The sequence below is a fragment of the Lactuca virosa genome, chromosome 4 (assembly GCF_052849685.1).
Source record: "Lactuca virosa cultivar CGN04683 chromosome 4, Lactuca_virosa_CGN04683_v6, whole genome shotgun sequence".
Lineage (NCBI taxonomy): Eukaryota > Viridiplantae > Streptophyta > Magnoliopsida > Asterales > Asteraceae > Lactuca > Lactuca virosa.
The window spans coordinates 493,698,759-493,717,164 of NC_136429.1; the positions used below are offsets into that span (position 1 = coordinate 493,698,759).

Below are 18,406 nucleotides of genomic sequence, written 5' to 3' on the forward strand. Positions count from 1 at the left end.
CATCCACCATGTGGACCATTTAGATATTTTATGGTCTTAATTGACGCGTCAACAAGATGGTCACACGTGTGCTTGTTATCTAGCCGTACTCTCGCTTTCGCAATATTACTTGCACAAATAATCTGCCTAAGGGCACATTTTCCCGATTACCTAATTAATAAAATTCGACTTGACAATGTTGGAGAATTTACATCACAAGCTTTTAATGACTATTGCATGTCGATTGGGATAACTATTGAACATCCTGTTGCATATGTTCATACACAAAATGGTTTAGCTGAGTCGTTAATCAAACACCTTCGATTAATTGCAAGACCATTACTAATGCATTCTAAACTTCCTACATCGACATGGGGACATGCAATTTTACATGCAACATCACTTATACGCATCAGGCCAACTAGTTATCATAAGTTCTCCCATCTAAGGACGTTTGGATGTGCATTTTATGTACCCATTTCTCCACCTCACCGCACAAAAATGGGTCCTCAAAGAAGAATGAGAATTTATGTTAGATATGAATCTCCATCTATAGTAAAATATTTAGAACCATTGATAAGTCTATTTTATTAATGTACTAAATTGTCATAAATATGTTGAATTGATGCATAATTGTCCAAGAATGGCACTACTTTGATGAAATGTTGAACATTATGTGCAGGCAACTACTTAGTGCTAAAGTGGGCGAAACGCGCAAGAAAAATGAGCAAAAGGAAGCTAACAAGCATGGGAGATGAATTGGTAAAAGAATGAAGAAAAATGGTGCTGAGAAATTTGACCACTCTTCAATGTTTTGATCATATCTCAAGATCTAGAGCTCCGATTGACATGAAGAAAGAAGTTTCGGAAACTAGACAAAATTTTCTACAACTTTTATGTTTTGCGTTTTTACTGAATCTATCGTTTTCATCACCAAAAAGGGGCAACAATGATGAGGGACGTCCTAGAACGCGTCTAAGACGCCCCCTAGGACGCCTACCCGTTTTAGGCCATTTTCAAGTGCAAATCAAGGACGACAGAAAGCCTGTAAAACGTCACGAAGGACACCCAGACGTCCTATATGACGTCTAAGACGCCCACTATGACGTCGACGCGGAAAACAGCTCCGAAAAATCCGTTTTTCAGCACCTATTTAAAGGGGATTAAACCCTAATCGACTTGGGACTTCTCCCCTGCGATTTTCCACAGTTTTGGAGGGTTCCAAACACTTTCAAACATTCTCCAAACATGTTTTTGATCATTAATTTCCAAATCCAAGATGAGAAATCACCAAGTTCATCATAAAGCAACGTTTGAAGATCATTCAACCGGTGAATCGTCATCAATTTCATCAAACTCCAGATTTGGTTACTTCTTCTCCAAGGTTTCATCGTTCCATGATTGATTGATCATTAGATGTTATTAGTTTTATGATTTCAAGTTGGTTTATGAATTTTATTATGAATTACATTGTTTTTATTCAAGTTTTGTGTTTTGTGAATTCTATGGAAGGCTAAACCACCTAGGTTACTTTGGGGGATGTTTAGGATGATTTGATGAACGTGTTTTGATTATTACTTCTATTCCAATCAACTTTAGTTATTATATGTTCTTAAATTTATGATTTCTATTAATGATAATTGAAGTTGGGTTTTATTCATGTGTTTAATTTTACAATTAAGATAGTTTATTGTCAATTCACTAATCGTGCCGAATTCATATAGTTTAGGAACTAAGACGATCTGTTGAATCAACATATACTATTCCAAACTTGTGATTTTAAATGCTAAACATGGTAATTGGTAATCATAAGACACAATATTGCCAAGCCACTCATTGTTCCTAATCCATTTAGACGTAGGGAGTAAGACAATTAGTAGGAATAACATATTGTGTGCCCAAAGTTATTTATTGCATGTTAATTGACCTTAGTTATGTTTTCATAATTAAACTGGAATTTAAGGGAAGATAAACACGTGACTCTTAATCATCCAACACTGAACCTGAAGTAACCTTGTTTTTCTCATTGGTAATCGTTTGCAATATAAAGTTCTAGTTTTTTTTATTTAAATCTTAGTTTAAATATTTTTCGTGACAATTGCTAGTAGTTTTTCGTTAACTATTTTAACACAAGGTTTAACCACGATCTCCTCGTGGATTCGACCCTTACTTATCCTAGCTATCTAGTGGTTTTGAGGTTACACAAAAATGGGTCCTCAAAGAAGAATGAGAATTTATGTTAGATATGAATCTCCATCTATAGTAAAATATTTAGAACCATCAACTGGAGATTTATTTACAGCTAGATTTGACGATTGTCATTTTGATGAATCAGTTTTTCCAACATTATCGGAGAAATAAAGAAGCTGGAGAATAAAATATCTTGGAATGAATTATCACTTTCAGTTTTAGATCCTCGTTCAAGTCAATGTGAACTTGAAGTGAAAAAAGATAATTCATTTACAAAATGTAGCAAATCAATTGCCATATGCATTTACTGAACCTAAGAGAGTAACAAAGTCTCATGTACCAGCTGTAAATGCTCCAGTTAGAATTGATATCCCAGAAGGAAAAAATACAACTACAAATGAATCAAAGGCACACCTGAAGCGTGGAAGACCAACCGGTTCCAAAGATAAAAATCCTCGAAAACGAAAGGGAGCAAATATAATTGATGGTCCAAAAGAGAAAACAAAATCTCTTGAAAAGATTAATGAAGCTCCAGAAGATCCCAATGACATAACAAAAGAAACCGGGGTACCTGAAAATTATGAAAATGAAGAGATCTCAATAAATTATGTCATGACAGGAATAAGATGGAACCAAAATAGGATAGACGCCGACGATAATTTTTTCATTTCATGTTGTGCGCAAGATTAAGGAAGAAAATGAGGATCTTGAACCTAAATCTATAGAGGAATGTAGAAATCGAAAAAGATTGGCCAAAATGGAAAGATGCAATCAACAAAGAGCTTAATTCTCTTACTCAACGAAAAGTTTTTGGACCTGTAGTCCGTACACCAAACATAGTAAGACCAGTGGGACACAAATGGGTATTTGTGCGCAAAAGAAACGAGAAAAATGAAGTTGTGAGATATAAAGCAAGACTTGTTGCACAAGGTTTTACCTAAAGGCCTGGAATTGATTATAAAGAAACATACTCTCCTGTGGTTGATGCAATTACATTCTATTATCTAATAAGTCTGGCAACACATGAAAAACTAGAGATGCGTCTGATGGATGTAGTTACCACGTTGAGAATGATATTTATATGAAAATCCCAGAAGGGTTTAAGGTGCCAGAAGCACAAACTCCTAATTCTCGTGAAGTATATTCGATACAATTAAATAAATCTTTGTATGGATTGAAACAATCTGGATGTATGTGGTTCAATTCTTTAAGTAAATTTCTTTTGAAAGAGGGTTATAAAAATGATCCATTAAGCCCATGTGTATTCATAAAAAGATTTGGATCAGAATTTGTGATAATTGCTATTTACGTAGATGATTTGAACATAATTGGAACTCCTAGAGAATTGGAAAATGCAACTTCTTGTTTGAAAGAAAATTTTGAAATGAAAGATCTTGGTAAAATGAAATTTTGTTTGGGTCTTCAAATTGAGCACACCAAAATTGGAGTTTTTGTACATCAATCCAGTTATCTAGAAAAGTTGCTTAAAAGGTTTTATATAGATAACTCACATCCATTGAGTACCCCGATGGTAGTAAGGCATTTAGATGCCAAAAAGGACCAATTTTGGCCTTGTGAAAAACATGAAAAACTTCTTGGTCCCGAAGTACTCACATCCTGATATATCTTTTGTTGTAAACTTATTAGCAAGATATAGTTCTTGCTGTAACATCCCAAATTTCAAGGCCAAAAATTTCATTTTTAAATAAGTTATTACATAAAACCATCAGTATAAAATCATTCATAATAACATCCGTGTCAAACCAAAATGTCAGTAATCAAAACATAAAATCATATGAGAGTGTAATCCCAAGGATCTCATGTGCGGAAAACATAGTGTGATGTGCTGCGATCAAGTCGACTCCTTTCCTTTAAAAACGAGTACCTGAAACCAGAACTAAAAACCGTAAGCACGAAGCTTAGTGAGTTCCCCCATCATATCACATACCATACAATCACATAGCATACATACTGCCAGGCAATTCTGGGGTGCCCGACCTACCCGTGTCAAGTCATTCTGGGGTGCTGACCTACCCGTGTCAAGCCATTTTGGGGTGCTGACCTACCCTTCGGTCCTAACAACCGAACTCCGGGGACTATCTCACCCCATACTACTACTATCACACATCATAAAATAATCATACTGTCAAGCATATATGGGGTGCCCGACCTACCCTTCGGTCCCTACGACCGAGATACGAGGACTATTTCACCTCCTACTACTACCACATAATATCATAGCATAAACATACTGTCAGACATATCTGGGGTGCCCGACCTACCCTTCGGTCCCTACGACCGAGATGCGAGGACTATTTCACCTCCTACTACTACTATCACATATAACATATCATGCCAGCATATAAACATATCATAACATACTGTCAGACATATCTGGGGTGTCCGACCTACCCATCGATCCTAACAACCGAACTTGGGGACTATTCCCCCCTACTACCACTATCACATATAACATATCATGCCAGCATATAACATATCAGGTAGTAGCAAATCTAGATGAATATCACAAAGACAATCATCTAACATACAACTCCTACTGGTGGGCCGGCATTGTGGTCGTAGACCCACCGCTACTGGAAGGTAACTCACCTCACACTGCTGAAGTCCCGTAGACACAATCCCACACTGTTGAAGTCCTGCAGACTCAACCCCAGCTGCTGGATGACAGATTCCCGAACTGTCAATACCAAAATAACACCCAATTAATAATTGGGTCCTACTACATAACCATAAGTACGTTCTTTGGGTAATTACCACATTACCCCTAGCTTGGCTTATTCAAGCCCAAGGCCCAATCCATAGGCCCAAAGTCAATTAGGAATCAAAGCCCAACACATGGCCCAATTTTCCAAATTGGGCCTAGGCCTATACATGGCTTCATTCTAAGGCCCAACATCATATAATCATTAAGGCCCAAACTATGGCCCATCTATGGCCTAATTTTCCAAATTGGGCCCAAACCCCTTACATGGGCCTTACCCCAGGCCCATTAATAACGCAATCATCAAGGCCCAATAGAAGGCCCAACAATACACCCATGTGAAATTAGGGTTTCACATAAAATGACGATTAGGGTTAAGTTTTTCTCACTTAACCCATTAAGGACTTAATCCATTAAGGACTTAATCCATTAAGTCCCTCATTCTTCTAAATAAGTCATATGGTGTGATTGGGCTTAATCACACAATTCCATTATTCCGATGGCCCAAAAGTGGGTCCCAATAAGTCCAAGCCCATAAATCCAATATTAGGGTTTTCTAAACCCTAATTAGGGTTTCCAACCCCATCTTAGTCCATTAGGCCCAAATGATATGTCTTTTGATCAATTAAGGTTAACTAGACTCATTAAGGTTTCACTAGGCCCATTAGTCATCTGTTTGGGCTTTTAGGTCCATTAAGCTTCATTGGGCCCCTTAGGGTTCATTAAGCCCACTAAACCTCATTGGGACCATTAGGGTTTCTTAGCCCCTTGACCAAACATCCCAACGAGTCAAAACACCATCAAAGCACACCGCCACCCGACACGGCGGCCGGTGGCGGCAGGAGGCGGCAACCACCACCCTAAGGTGGTGGTTTTTAGTTTCTTTCCATTATTCAATTTGTAATTTACACTTTACAATGCTGAAAATCAAAATGAACACATACACTAAACAACATAATAAGACACACAGCCACCCTATGGTGGCCGGTGGTGGTAGAAGGTGGCAGCCACCACCTCATGGTGGCGGCAGTGGCGGCTCTTGCGATTTCCGGCCAAACAACCCATACAACACCTTCTCACATCAGCAATACACACACTTACATGCACCAAAACACGCACACAAATCCTTTTTCTTGGACAAATACACCCAACACCCACCTACGGTGGGTGGCGTCGACAACAATACGAGATGGTGGCAACAACAACGAAGTTAGCGGCGGTAGGCAGCTGGTTGACAATGGAAAGGATCAGCAGCAGTGGCGAACGGCGGCTCTATGGCGACAGATGGGCTTACCAACGAACTTCCGCTCACTCACGACCCTCGCAGCAGCAAAACCCCACTCGATCGTCGGTCTTGGCAGCTATCTCGGCGAACACGTCGATTCCGGTAGCGGGGCTGTGACGGAGGCAACCCCCGGCGAAGCAGCAACAATTAAAGTCGTTCCAAAGGTTGCGGCGGCTAGGGAACCTTGCTCCGACTTGGTCTCCAACAGTTCTCTCGGTCAGGTGGATGGGGCACGACTGTTGGCTTCGGTGGTGCTAGTCGTCGGTGGCTGATCGGAGGTGGCATGTCGGCGCCGTCGATGGGGGGACATAAGGGTGGGGTGGCGGCTGATGTTCTACTTTAGGGTTAGGGTTACGGAGAGCAATACAACAGTTAAATACTGTGTCTCATCAAACTTCCCTCCATAATGGCAGGAATGGCCCCTCTCCATAACATTTCCTTTCAAAAGGAATCCGATAATTACCATTTAAACCCTTAGCATTAAAATCCTTTACAACTTTGGTACAAAATTGACCAAACAACCCCCAATACCTTAATTATGACATATTCAGCCCCTTTCACCTCATTTCCTTTAAATTAAATCCAAATAATTACCACGGAGCCCCTGTCTTCATAAATATTTATAAAATGAGTCCCGAACTCACACTTTTAACCCCCGGCTTCCAAAAATGTGGCAATTAACTCCTCGAACCTAACACCTTGCATATATAATTACTTATTTTAGGCTACCATTCGTCCATTAATTTTATTTATTTAACTAATAAATAATCAGGTGTTACACTTGCCCAACAAGAAGACACTGGAATGGAGTCAAACACATTCTTTGATATCTTCGAAGTATAATGGATATGGGCTTATATTATTCAAATTCATCAAATGCGGAGTTAATTGGTTATGCAGATGCTGGATATTTGTCTGATCCACACAAAGCTCGATCCCAAACAGGCTATTTATTCACTTGTGGAGGTGCCGCAATTTATTGGCGTTCTGTTAAACAAACTTTTGTTTCTTCTTCTTCTAACCATGCAGAGATTATAGCAATTCATGAGGCAAGCCGTGAATGTATTTGGTTAAGAAATTTAACTCATCACATTCGTGAGAATTGTGGTCTAACTTCTAACAGGGACGTTCCAACCATACTATATGAAGATAATGTGGCTTGTATAGCCCAATTTAAGGAAGGGTTTATCAAAGTAGACAGAACCAAACATATATCAGCAAACTTTTTTTTTACTCATGATCTTCAAAAACAGCGTGGCATCAACATCCAGAAAATTCAATCAAGTAACAACTTGGCAGATTTGTTCACTAAAGCGCTTCCTACATCCAAATTTGAAAACATGGTACGAAACATTGGAATGCGACGCTTTAAGGAAATCAAGTGATGTGATGATCAGGGGGAGTTGGAAACATATTGTACTCTTTTCCTTAGCTATGTTTTTCCCATTGGGTTTTCTTAGTAAGGTTTTTAACGAGGCAATTGTTCCAAATATCTATTATTAATCATGTACTCTTTTTCCTTAATAAATGGTTTTTTCCCATGAGGTTTTACCTATTAAGGTTTTAACGAGGCATGATACAATCGTCATTCGTTGGGGTGTGTTATGAAATATTAGTTTGTGAATGATCATTGGCTTCTGCATTTCTCCCATAACTCCCCATCATTATTTAGCATTAGTAACAACCATTTCAATGTGTTTTATGAATGTAATAATGCACCATCATAATGTGCATTCATATTATAACTCACATTTCATCTTATTTTGATAGTATAAATAGTGAGCCGTATGTATTAGAAACTTGATGATTTCATCACAAGTATTGGAATAAAAGTACTCTTCACTCTCATATCTTCTTATTTGATCATATTTTATAACAATATGGTATGATTATCAATGTTGTGTACACCATTTTGGCCACTTTGAGTAACCAATTAAGTTGCATACCAACTAGCTAGTTAGGCTTGTGTAAAAGACACTCAATGTCTTAACTTTTTGTCAAGAAAACCATAGGTTGAAGAAGGCAAGAAAATGCTTGCTTTTTGTCTTGTGTATTTTCTCCCATGCTTGTCCTTTTGGTCCTTGCTTTGACTAATTGAAAGTATGGTACCTTAGTTCTCTTATGTTGGTATATAAAGGAGACTAACTAACCAAAAACTAGTGAGTTTTTTTATCATCATTTCCTCTAAAATAGGCTGCCATTTTTGTGGTTTTATCCTCTCTCTCTCCCTTCATTCTTCTTGTAATTTGGTGCAAGATTAAAGGTGTTATATTTTGGTTCTCTTTAAGGTTCATTTGGTATGAACTCTTATCTTAAGGAAAACATATTTACAAGTGAAGACTAGCATCTTTGGTGATATTTCATTGCTTGGTGGATACATTATAGTGAGCTTCTTCTTTGGAGTTTAATGTCATCTTCATCAACTTAATAATTGCCAAAATGAACCATAGTCTTCAAAGGTTGTAAACTTCTTCCTTTCTATGGTTATTTTAATCTTCCTAAGCTTTGCAAAATGATCCTTGGTGGGTAAAATGGTTTTAGTTTATTCAAATCTAAAAATGCTTTTGTTGCTAATTACGTCGAATGTTTCTCTATAGTTAGGCTATTTTTTAATAAAAACCTGACAACATCTTTAGTCATGAATTTATGATTAGTAAGATGAAGAAACTTGTTGTACTGCTCAGTGGTAAGGAAATGAGAATCACCAGATCCGATTGACTTACTAGACACATTTAAAGAACTACTAGAAGAGTTATTAGACACGAAAGAAGAGTTCACAGGAAATGACTTGTTCTGATTGTTTTGACAATTATATTCACTCTTAGGTTTAAAATCTTTAGGATACCCAATTAACTTGTAGCATTTTTCAATTAAATGTCCTTTAAGACCATAATTCTTGCATTGTAAATTCTAATTCCTCCCTCGATTTTGATTAAGTTTTGATTTCTCTTATTATCATTAAATCTACTATTAAAAGCAGAGGATTGAATTTTTGAAGTGGAAGTAGAAGAGATAAGAGCCCCGTTTTTTGATGAGGCTCTTCTGTTGAAATAGTAGAGAAAACAATGTTTACATTAGGTAAAGGATTCATTAAGAGAATATGACTTTTTACTTGATTAAAATAAGCATCAATACCACTCAAGAACTACATCAGTTTCATGAGTTTTGAGTGATCATTGAATTTAGTTGCATCTTCACACGTACATTCAGAAAGATTAGTAAGACCATCAAATTCCTTCCACAACGATTCAAGTTTATTAAAGTATTCTGACAGAGGAGAACCATCTTGACTTAATGAATTTATACGTTGATGAATGTTGAAGACAACAGATCCGTCAACCTTATTATAAGTTTTATATAATTCATTCCAAATATATACAACAGATTCAGAGTAAGAATGACCAAAATATATTGACTTAGACATAGAACCAAGTATCCAGGAACAAACAATATTAGCACACTCCCATTTAGAGGATATAGTTTCATCACTACTATCGTTTACAAAAGACCCATTGAAAAACCCTAGTTTGTTGCGAGCCTTAGGGCTCCTAATCATAGAATTACGCCAAACACAAAAAATCTCAATTCCGGTCGATTTAATAGTAACAATAGTGGTGACAGTATTATCAGACGAGTGTATATACAAAGGATCATCAAAATTAATAATCTTTGTAACGCCCCGTTCCTGGTACGCATTTAATTCATTTATTTATCCATATTTGTAAGAGCTATACGACGAGTTGGTAGCCCTAACTCGTCGAGTAGATGCCTGTTTGGTCGCGGGGTTTAAATGACCTACTCGACGAGTCGAGAGCTTGACTCGGCAAGTAGGGCTGCCAGGAGGAAACCCTATTCTCGGGGTTTTGCACCCTATTTAATCCACTTAACCCACTTTTGGGCCTCCCTTACCAGCCTCCCTGTCCTCCAAAAACCCTAATTCGTTGTGATCTTCTTTCTCGAGAGATTCTTGAAGTTTTGGTGTGATTTTGTAATATAAAAAGGTGTTGGAAGAGCTTGGAGCTATTGAGCTGGTGGAGAAGATCAAGATCCGGGATTTCAACCATCTTTGGCAACCTTTTGACGTAAAAATCTCCTAACTTCATGAACCATAGCTTAGATCTATCCTAGTTTCGATTTTTGGGTCTTTTTGCCCCCTTTGAGAAGAATAAGAAACCCTCCATGGATTGTATGCCAAGCATTTCCTCTCCTGTGTGATTTTGGCCTCTTGAGTCATAAAAGAGGTCTTGAACCCGTTTTGGTCCAAGTAATGACCATGTTCATGAAAGTAGATTGTTATAACTTAAGTTTGGGTCCATTTGAGGTGTGCAAAGCCATCAAGCCAACAACTTTATCGATTTGGGTCTTGGGAAAAGTTAGGATCTGTAATTTGGAACTCTGGATTTGAGAAAATGGCTTTTTGGATTAGATCTGCAAGGGAATCGACGAGTTCATAAGGGAACTCGGCTAGTTCATAAGGGAACTCGGCGAGTCCGGTCGAAGATTCCCGTGATGTTCATCGAGCGCATCGAGTTGGAAAGGAACTCGACGAGTTGGATCATTTTGTCCCGTTCTGAATATGCTAGAACTCGTCGAGTTTGAGGATGGCTCGACGAGTTAGTTCGTACAGTCGCAATGTTGAGTAGCCAGGGAACTCGGCGAGTCATAGGGCGACTCGGTGAGTTGAGTCACGATTCTAGGGTTTCTGAGTTATAGAACTCGACGAGTCGATATGTTGACTCGGCGATTTGGGTCAACCCAGAAGGTTGACTTTGACCAGGGTGTTGGCTTTGACCAGGGGTAAAATGGTCATTTTACCCTAAGCAAGATTTATAGATTTCTGACTAAGTGTTATTATATAGTGATAGTCAGGGGGTCGTGGGAGCAGCCAACAGGGATTCCTCACTCGAGTTTTCAGCAGTCAGCTTTGCGAGGTGAGTTTCTTCTAGTAGGACGGGTCTACGGCACCAAGGACGGCCCGTATATGTTGTATATATGCTAGTCGTTGAGTGTGGGCGGGGCCCGTATCTCACAGGAGTATCTGAGTATGAGTTTAGTATTGATTATTAGTTGTAGATATACTTGTTGTCCGTGTGATACTTTTATGCATGTTAGTAGCTGAGTGTGGGCGGGGGCCCGTATCTCACAGTAGTTGAGTGTGAGCGGGACCCGTATCTCATAGCAGCGGAGTGTGCGCGGGGCCCGTATATCCAAGTAGCGGAGTGTGGGCGGGGCCCGTATCTCCCGCAGTGTGGGAGGGGCCCGTATCTCCTAGTTGCATGATCTTGTATGGTATGTGGTAGTTTAGGGAACGCACTAAGCTTCGTGCTTACAGTTTTCAGTTTTGGTTTCAGGTACTTCTTCTAGCAAAGGGAAGGGCTCAGGATGATCGCATGGCACACACCACATTTTGGCCTGGGATGTTTTATACTTTGATATTTTCCCATTTGACTCTGATATAGTTTTTTATATTATGTTTTGAGACACCTGATACATGATTTTCTTTATGACTATGGATGATTTTTGGTTTTATATTAAGTTTTAAAATGGAATTTTTGGACTTGGTTTTTGGATGTTTCAATCTTATTTTTAGAACCACTACCACCAGATCCATCAGCAGGACCCGTCATTTACGAACACACAAAAAACAATTATCCAAGCAAAGAAAAACACAGACAAATGTAACAACTATATCATCCAGATGGTCACCATAGTATGTGGGGGCCAAGGACAGACAATCACAGAGTAAAAAACACAAACAATTAAGAAGATAAGCAAAATATCACAAATAACTGGTGTACTCAAGACAACCATGATCTCACATATCCATAGCTAAAAAGAAGAAGAAGAAGGGAATAAGAAATCACTCACAAAAGGTCCTAAGGACACACTTGAGGAATAGACAAGCATAAGAAGGATTGGATCTCTTAGTTTCGTTCCCCACTAGAGTTAATTCGGTGATGAAATCCTTCCTCTAGCAGAGTTATTTCAAAACATTTCTGAGATTAACCGATCAAAGAACAATAGTGACGCTTCAGACACCACAACAAAGGAATCAACAGATATACAAGCACACAAAAAAATTACAGTAACCGAGATCTCAAAAGAAAAAATATCACAAAGTCAGATTTAGAGTTTTACATATAGAGAAACCCTAAATCGACATAACGAATCCTAGATCCGTACAGTCACCGTCAAGAGTCCAGAGCTTTATGAAGAAAACACTAAACCGACTCAAGCAATACATATATACAAGGATCGTAAGAAAGAAAGAACAAATAAATTGAAGAACCGAACTGTACCTCAAAAGTTAGATGATAGTTCAAAAAAGATTGATGAACGGAGATGAACAATCGGAGCACCTCTAGGCTCTGATACCATGTAAAAGCATATAAGAACATACAGAGATAACAACATCATGTTTGTTGCCAGGGGCGATGCCCTGTACCTGACATGTTTCTTGGTAGGAGTAACATGAAGCTCGGAATTAGGGATGTATTCGAGACACTCCCCAAAAAAGGAATTGATCTATGGTCGATTTGAGCTCCGCTCTTGCAATTGGGTCGTTGCGATTACGGGTTGGATGTCTAATTGTCCAGGCGGTAATGATAGTATCTTGTACCTGAACCGGTGACTCACTTTTTCTAATTAATCCATGGGCAGGCACGAGACAACCTGGCGAACTGAAACATCTTAGTAGCCAGAGGAAAAGAAAGCAAAAGCGATTCCCATAGTAGCGGCGAGCGAAATGGGAGCAGCCTAAACCGTGAAAACGGGGTTGTGGGAGACGCAAGAAATAGGCCAATTCAGCAGCTTTTTGTTCCATTTCCCATGGAGTAAAATTCTCATCAGTACGAGTCAATGGAATGGCTCCCTGGCCTCTGATGTCCATATAAAGGACACGACGAGCATAAATACCTTCTTTCACTTCTATTCTGACAGACTGAATTGGTTGATGTGTGCTCTGGATGACTTGAGCCCAAAGAATGAAACCGTAATCAATGTTTTGACCCAGTATAGAGACCATACATCAATCCCATGAACATCTTACTTGCACAGTCATTGCCAGTAACCCGTTCAGAAAAGGCCTTGAACAGGATGGTGAAAAGAGCATTCCACGTAGGAGGAAGGTTAGGTTTCCTGAACTTAGACACTGCAGTGAGGGTCTCTTTGTATCCCATCTGATAGAACATCTCCAAGAGAGCAGCATTAGAGATGGTTTCCGAGTTGATCATATCGTCTGTCTGTGGAAGCCCTAAAAGAGTGCAGAAACGGGGTTGGTAATGGAGGTGGTACGGTTATGGATGTCGAAGTAAATCTTTTGTTCATCCTTGACGTAGTTATCAGTCGTGTAAGCTTTGGAGAGAATCGACATAGGAACATTCTCCAGTTGGGTGAGAGCGATCGTCAGTGGAGAGTATTTGAGGCACTCGACGATCGGAAGCATAAAAGCTTCATACTTACATGGATTCAGATCAATCACAAGGTTTTGGTGTTGTTTGATTTCCAAGAGTGAAGAGTGAACCATCTGGTCTTGAACAGAGAGGTTTTCAGATGAACCCGCCATGGTAGAAGCTCGATGAAGAAGATGAACAGTGGAGAGATTTTGATCGCCGGAAATCGTTTAGAGAATTTTGAAAGTGGTAATAAGAGATAGAGACGTCAAAATCCTTATATACGATTTGATTTGTGAGTGAAATCCGGAGAGAGAGTGCATCAGTTACTGAAACGTCGCCTGAAAAAGCGCGATGTGACAATTGTTATGTGTCACACCCGTACGTCATGCGGCGTAGATATAGTTGTTCGTTCAACTTTTCATGCGCCCGTTTGAATTCTTATCTTTCAAAATTTTTCGCGTCAGCTTATCCCCTTTCGCAGTTAAGTAGCATTGCACTTGACCCGATTATGAGCATGGTCCTTTTGGGTTGCCTTCACCATAGCAACTGATAGGATGAATTAAGGAGAAACAGGATTAATTATGATTTATTAATATATTATGTGAATAATATATTAAAAAAGAAATCATATTGTTTAATTAATATTGATCAAGAATTTATTTAGAATTAATTTTGTGGTCAAAAGAGATTAATTAAATAAAGGGTACTGATACTGTAATTATAAGATAGTTACAAAGTTGGGCTTAGGATCCATAAGGAAGCAATGGACGAATTCTATATGGGAGTCCATATAGAAGTCGTCCAAAGGGTCCTTCTGGAAGGATCCTTGGGCTGCTTAAGAACTAAGCAACTGGATTAGGGTTTCCTAGTTGATAACCCTAGAAGCCTAACTATAAAAGGAACCCTTATGGCCACCCAAATTCGTCCTTAACCCTACCAAGAGTACCTTGGACGAATTTTGTGCCTCTCTCCTCTCTCCTTTGTTCTTCCTAGTTGCTAGTGGTGTTTGTGACTCCATTAGAGGTGCAACACTTAGGGCACTAAGCTTTCAGAAGTCAAGATCAAGAAGGATTGTGATTGTTATTGCTACATAACAATCAAGGTAATGTTTCTAACCCTTATTACATGTTAATTTCGAATTTGCATGGTAGTTCAGTTGGGATTTGAGCATTCTAACACTCCTATGGTGTACATGCAACCCTATAAACCTTGGATCTATGTTTTCTCTATTATACATGCAAATATTAACTATTCCAAGGTTTCATCCTAGCTAGCATATTATGAAGCACCTATACTACAAAGTTCTAGTTAGATGACATACCTTTTGATGTAGCTTGATGTCTTCAAGCTTTAAGAGCTTAGCCCCAATAGTGTGGAAGCCTCAAATGGAATCACAAATCACCAAAACACCTTGGAAGAACTTGAGAGAATATGTATGCACACTAAAATCGGCCCACTCTTATTTTCACACACTTGTGCCAGTTTTGTGAGCCAAGGACCCCTTTATATATTATGGAGGATTAGGGTTACATCCATGTAAACCCTAATACCCATGACCTTTCATTTACATAGGATCCATGGGTTAAAAGCTCCATGGACCATCCATGAAAGCTTAGCCCAACCTAAATGAACTTGGCCCATTCCATATATATAAGAGTCCATATTTAATTAGTTCTTTTTGATCACTTAATTAATTCTAAATTAATTCTTGATCAATACTAATTAAATAATATGATTCCATATTAATATATTAGAACTTATAATATATTAATATAAATCATAAATATACTATTCTCAAAAGACTATCCATATAAATTGTGCCGGTGAAGTGCAACCCAAATGGACTATGTCGGGTCGGGTCAAGTACATACCAAATATAGTTATGGACTTAGACATTAATCCAACAGTCTCCCACTTGGATAAGTCTAAAACTATTATTGAGTATGACTTCAAAACCTAACTGGAAATCGTAGCTCTTAAAGCCGCTGTCGAACTCTGACCTTGTCAATGACTTGTCCATTAGATAAGAGATCATATATTCCTCCATTCTAGATATCATATGGACTGAGACATGGATTATAATCATTCTCTCTGTCCATTTGTTGTTTCCCGATTTTCGATTTATGATGACTGACTGATTGAACAAATCAAATCAGTCCTGGCTTGGCCAAGCACTCACATGTGTCATTGCTAAATCATCGAGGGGCCCACAGATATCGCTTTTATCCCGAAGGTAAAAGGAATGGATAAACTTCGACTCATATGGCTTGTTCTACTACTTGTTGAATCATACACAAAGGCACGTTTTATAACATCGAGTTACCAAATGCGTTTTCGTGCAATCAATGTATAACCAACTCATAGTAACAACTCATATCTCTAGGTTTGAAGAATATAAGATATTATCGTCTCATGATCACTCGTGATAAAATCCATGAAGTGATTCAAATGAGCGCGGGTTGAATCCAATACTCAGAACTTATGAGCACTCATGAGTGTTGTAGCACCACTTTGTCCACCAACTTGGACCTCTACAAACCAACCCATGACAGTCTTGATTCATATCTACTTCCAACATATGACCGACTGTGGATGGTTTGAATAACTTAATCATTCAGGAAGAGCGACTTAGTTATTCTGGAAGTCAAAACATGCAAAGTGAAACACAAGAATAAATGAATCAAATATGGTATCAAACCCTATGAATATAAATAAACACTTTTATTTATCACCATACTGATTACTCATTATTCATTGTTTCGGTTTTATCAACTTTATACTTGAATTAAAAACACTAGTTGTCCCATGCTCCAAGCATGTACACTATGTTTTTCTTAAACAATAGCTTTGCCATACACCAAGTATGCACTCTATGTTTGTCTATGATCCTTACTTTGTGAAATAAACCAATTGAACATAATTTCAATGATTCTGATTTCACACTCTCAAATCCATATCGAAAAATGTGAGAATTTCAAATTCCTATCATTTATCGAAATCTGTTTAGATTTTAAACTTGTATGCACTGACCCTCCTGTAATGAATATGTACAAAGTCACAAAGACTTGTCAACAGTCATTATAAGGTATTCCAATGGAGATCAACTCCATGGAAACTAAGTCTCATATTCAAAGTACATTGCTTTGGACATGCTACTTGCATTAAGTTTTCTAATCTTACACAGATAACTTCCACCTATGGAGACAACTCCATATTCTCATTTTGACTATCACTTCTGAATAAGAGATGCCTCTTTTCAGAATATGTGAATATGGTCCTTCCAAAATTAGCACTATACTTCCAACTGTCCCTGAGCTACCAATCTTTGGTAAACCTCAGATTGTCCTCGACAATTGCTTAATCATTTTAGTCATATCCAATTCTAGACCTTTTCCCTTCTTAATGCCTCTGGGCATTTGGAAAAATTTAGAAATGACAAATATTATAGCACATGCAATCGATCCTGTACCCAAAGCAAATGGTACACGATTCATGATGTCTCACATAAAGACATGATTCTAGACTAGTCTTTTGCTACAATATTTTTATTTGCCATGTTTTCAAAATTTGACTATGAAGAGTGATGTCGTAATCATAATCGAATTTTGAGAACGCAATATATAGAATTTCCTTAAGTTGAATCAATCCAACATGAAATTCATATATATATTCTTGACTAAAGATGATTAAGGTCTCAATCTAAGCCTTTAGAACTGAAATGAAGTATATCATCTCCCTTAATTATAGCAAAACAACTTTTTCAATCCCTGCAGCCTCACGAATTGAAACTTTTGTTTTCTATAATTAACATTGCTAACTTGCAACACTAACAATAATTATCATGCTCCCACTAACATGATGATTATTAGCATAACACTTATGCTCCCACTAGCTTTGACATGTACTCAGAAATCAGTTGGACTTCTAGAAATCAATACTTTATTGACTTTCTTACCAAAGTTCAGATTTCTGATACGAGATGCTTTGATAAAACTTTATCAAAATCATACACCTTTCCTTTGATAGCATGCATGTGTGTCTAAACAATTTTAGAACTATGAAAAGGGATGCCGTAATCATAGTCTCAATTGTTTAGACCTTTTGCCATCTGCTTCAAATCTACTTGGTGGAAGTGTTTCCTCACCATCATTTTCATGAATCGGAGAGAAACCTTATGACCCTTAGATTTTATGGTGTATGTGTTCTTATCCATGTGAATCGTCAAAACCATAGTCACAAGACAAGGATAATGACAAATCCAAACTCATATGGACTGAACTTATAAGACTATCTTGCCAAATATTCAAGAGATAGTGCGGATTCTTTATCAAGACAAACACTTCACACAATTGGCCTTAGTTGGTCTTTGTTTTATCCAAAACATCACAACTTACCAATTTCAAATGTACAAGAGTAGGACACTTTTACTCTTACATTTGACAAGTGTTTTAAACCTTTCTTTAAGATATGTCACTCAAGTTACAATCTTGGAGTATGACTCTAAGAATTGTTTTGGAACGAAGTATGACTCATCTTCCTGATCTAACCATTTCAACAATTCATGACTCCTCTTCTTAGTCATGAGAATGCACTAAGATGACCTTTAGAGGACTAATTGTGATATGATTTCTAAATCATTAAGATGATCACAAACATGATACTAAAGTACTCTCCCATCTTTTTAGATTTGAGAAACTTTTATCTTTCTGCCTAATTTGATTCTTCCCATTCGTTCTGCCATACATTCAGACTTTTCCAATGTTTCAGAATTATACTTAAACTTGTAAGTATAACCACATTTACTAAACTTTAGTAAATCAAATAGTCTTAACGAGC

The 18,406-nt window shown here is 38.0% G+C and overlaps 1 protein-coding gene across 1 annotated transcript in view; it reads left to right on the forward strand.

Moving 5' to 3' along the window:
• Positions 1–7,018: 7,018 nt before the first annotated feature.
• The window catches only part of LOC145106960 (RING-H2 finger protein ATL29-like), a 30,565-nt gene continuing 19,177 nt past the window's right edge, over positions 7,019–18,406 (forward strand). The window contains exons 1-2 of the mRNA XM_079043869.1: positions 7,019–7,225; positions 7,430–7,519. Of these exons, the coding sequence (XP_078899995.1) occupies positions 7,019–7,225; positions 7,430–7,519 (297 nt within the window). The remainder of the gene's footprint in view (positions 7,226–7,429; positions 7,520–18,406) is intronic.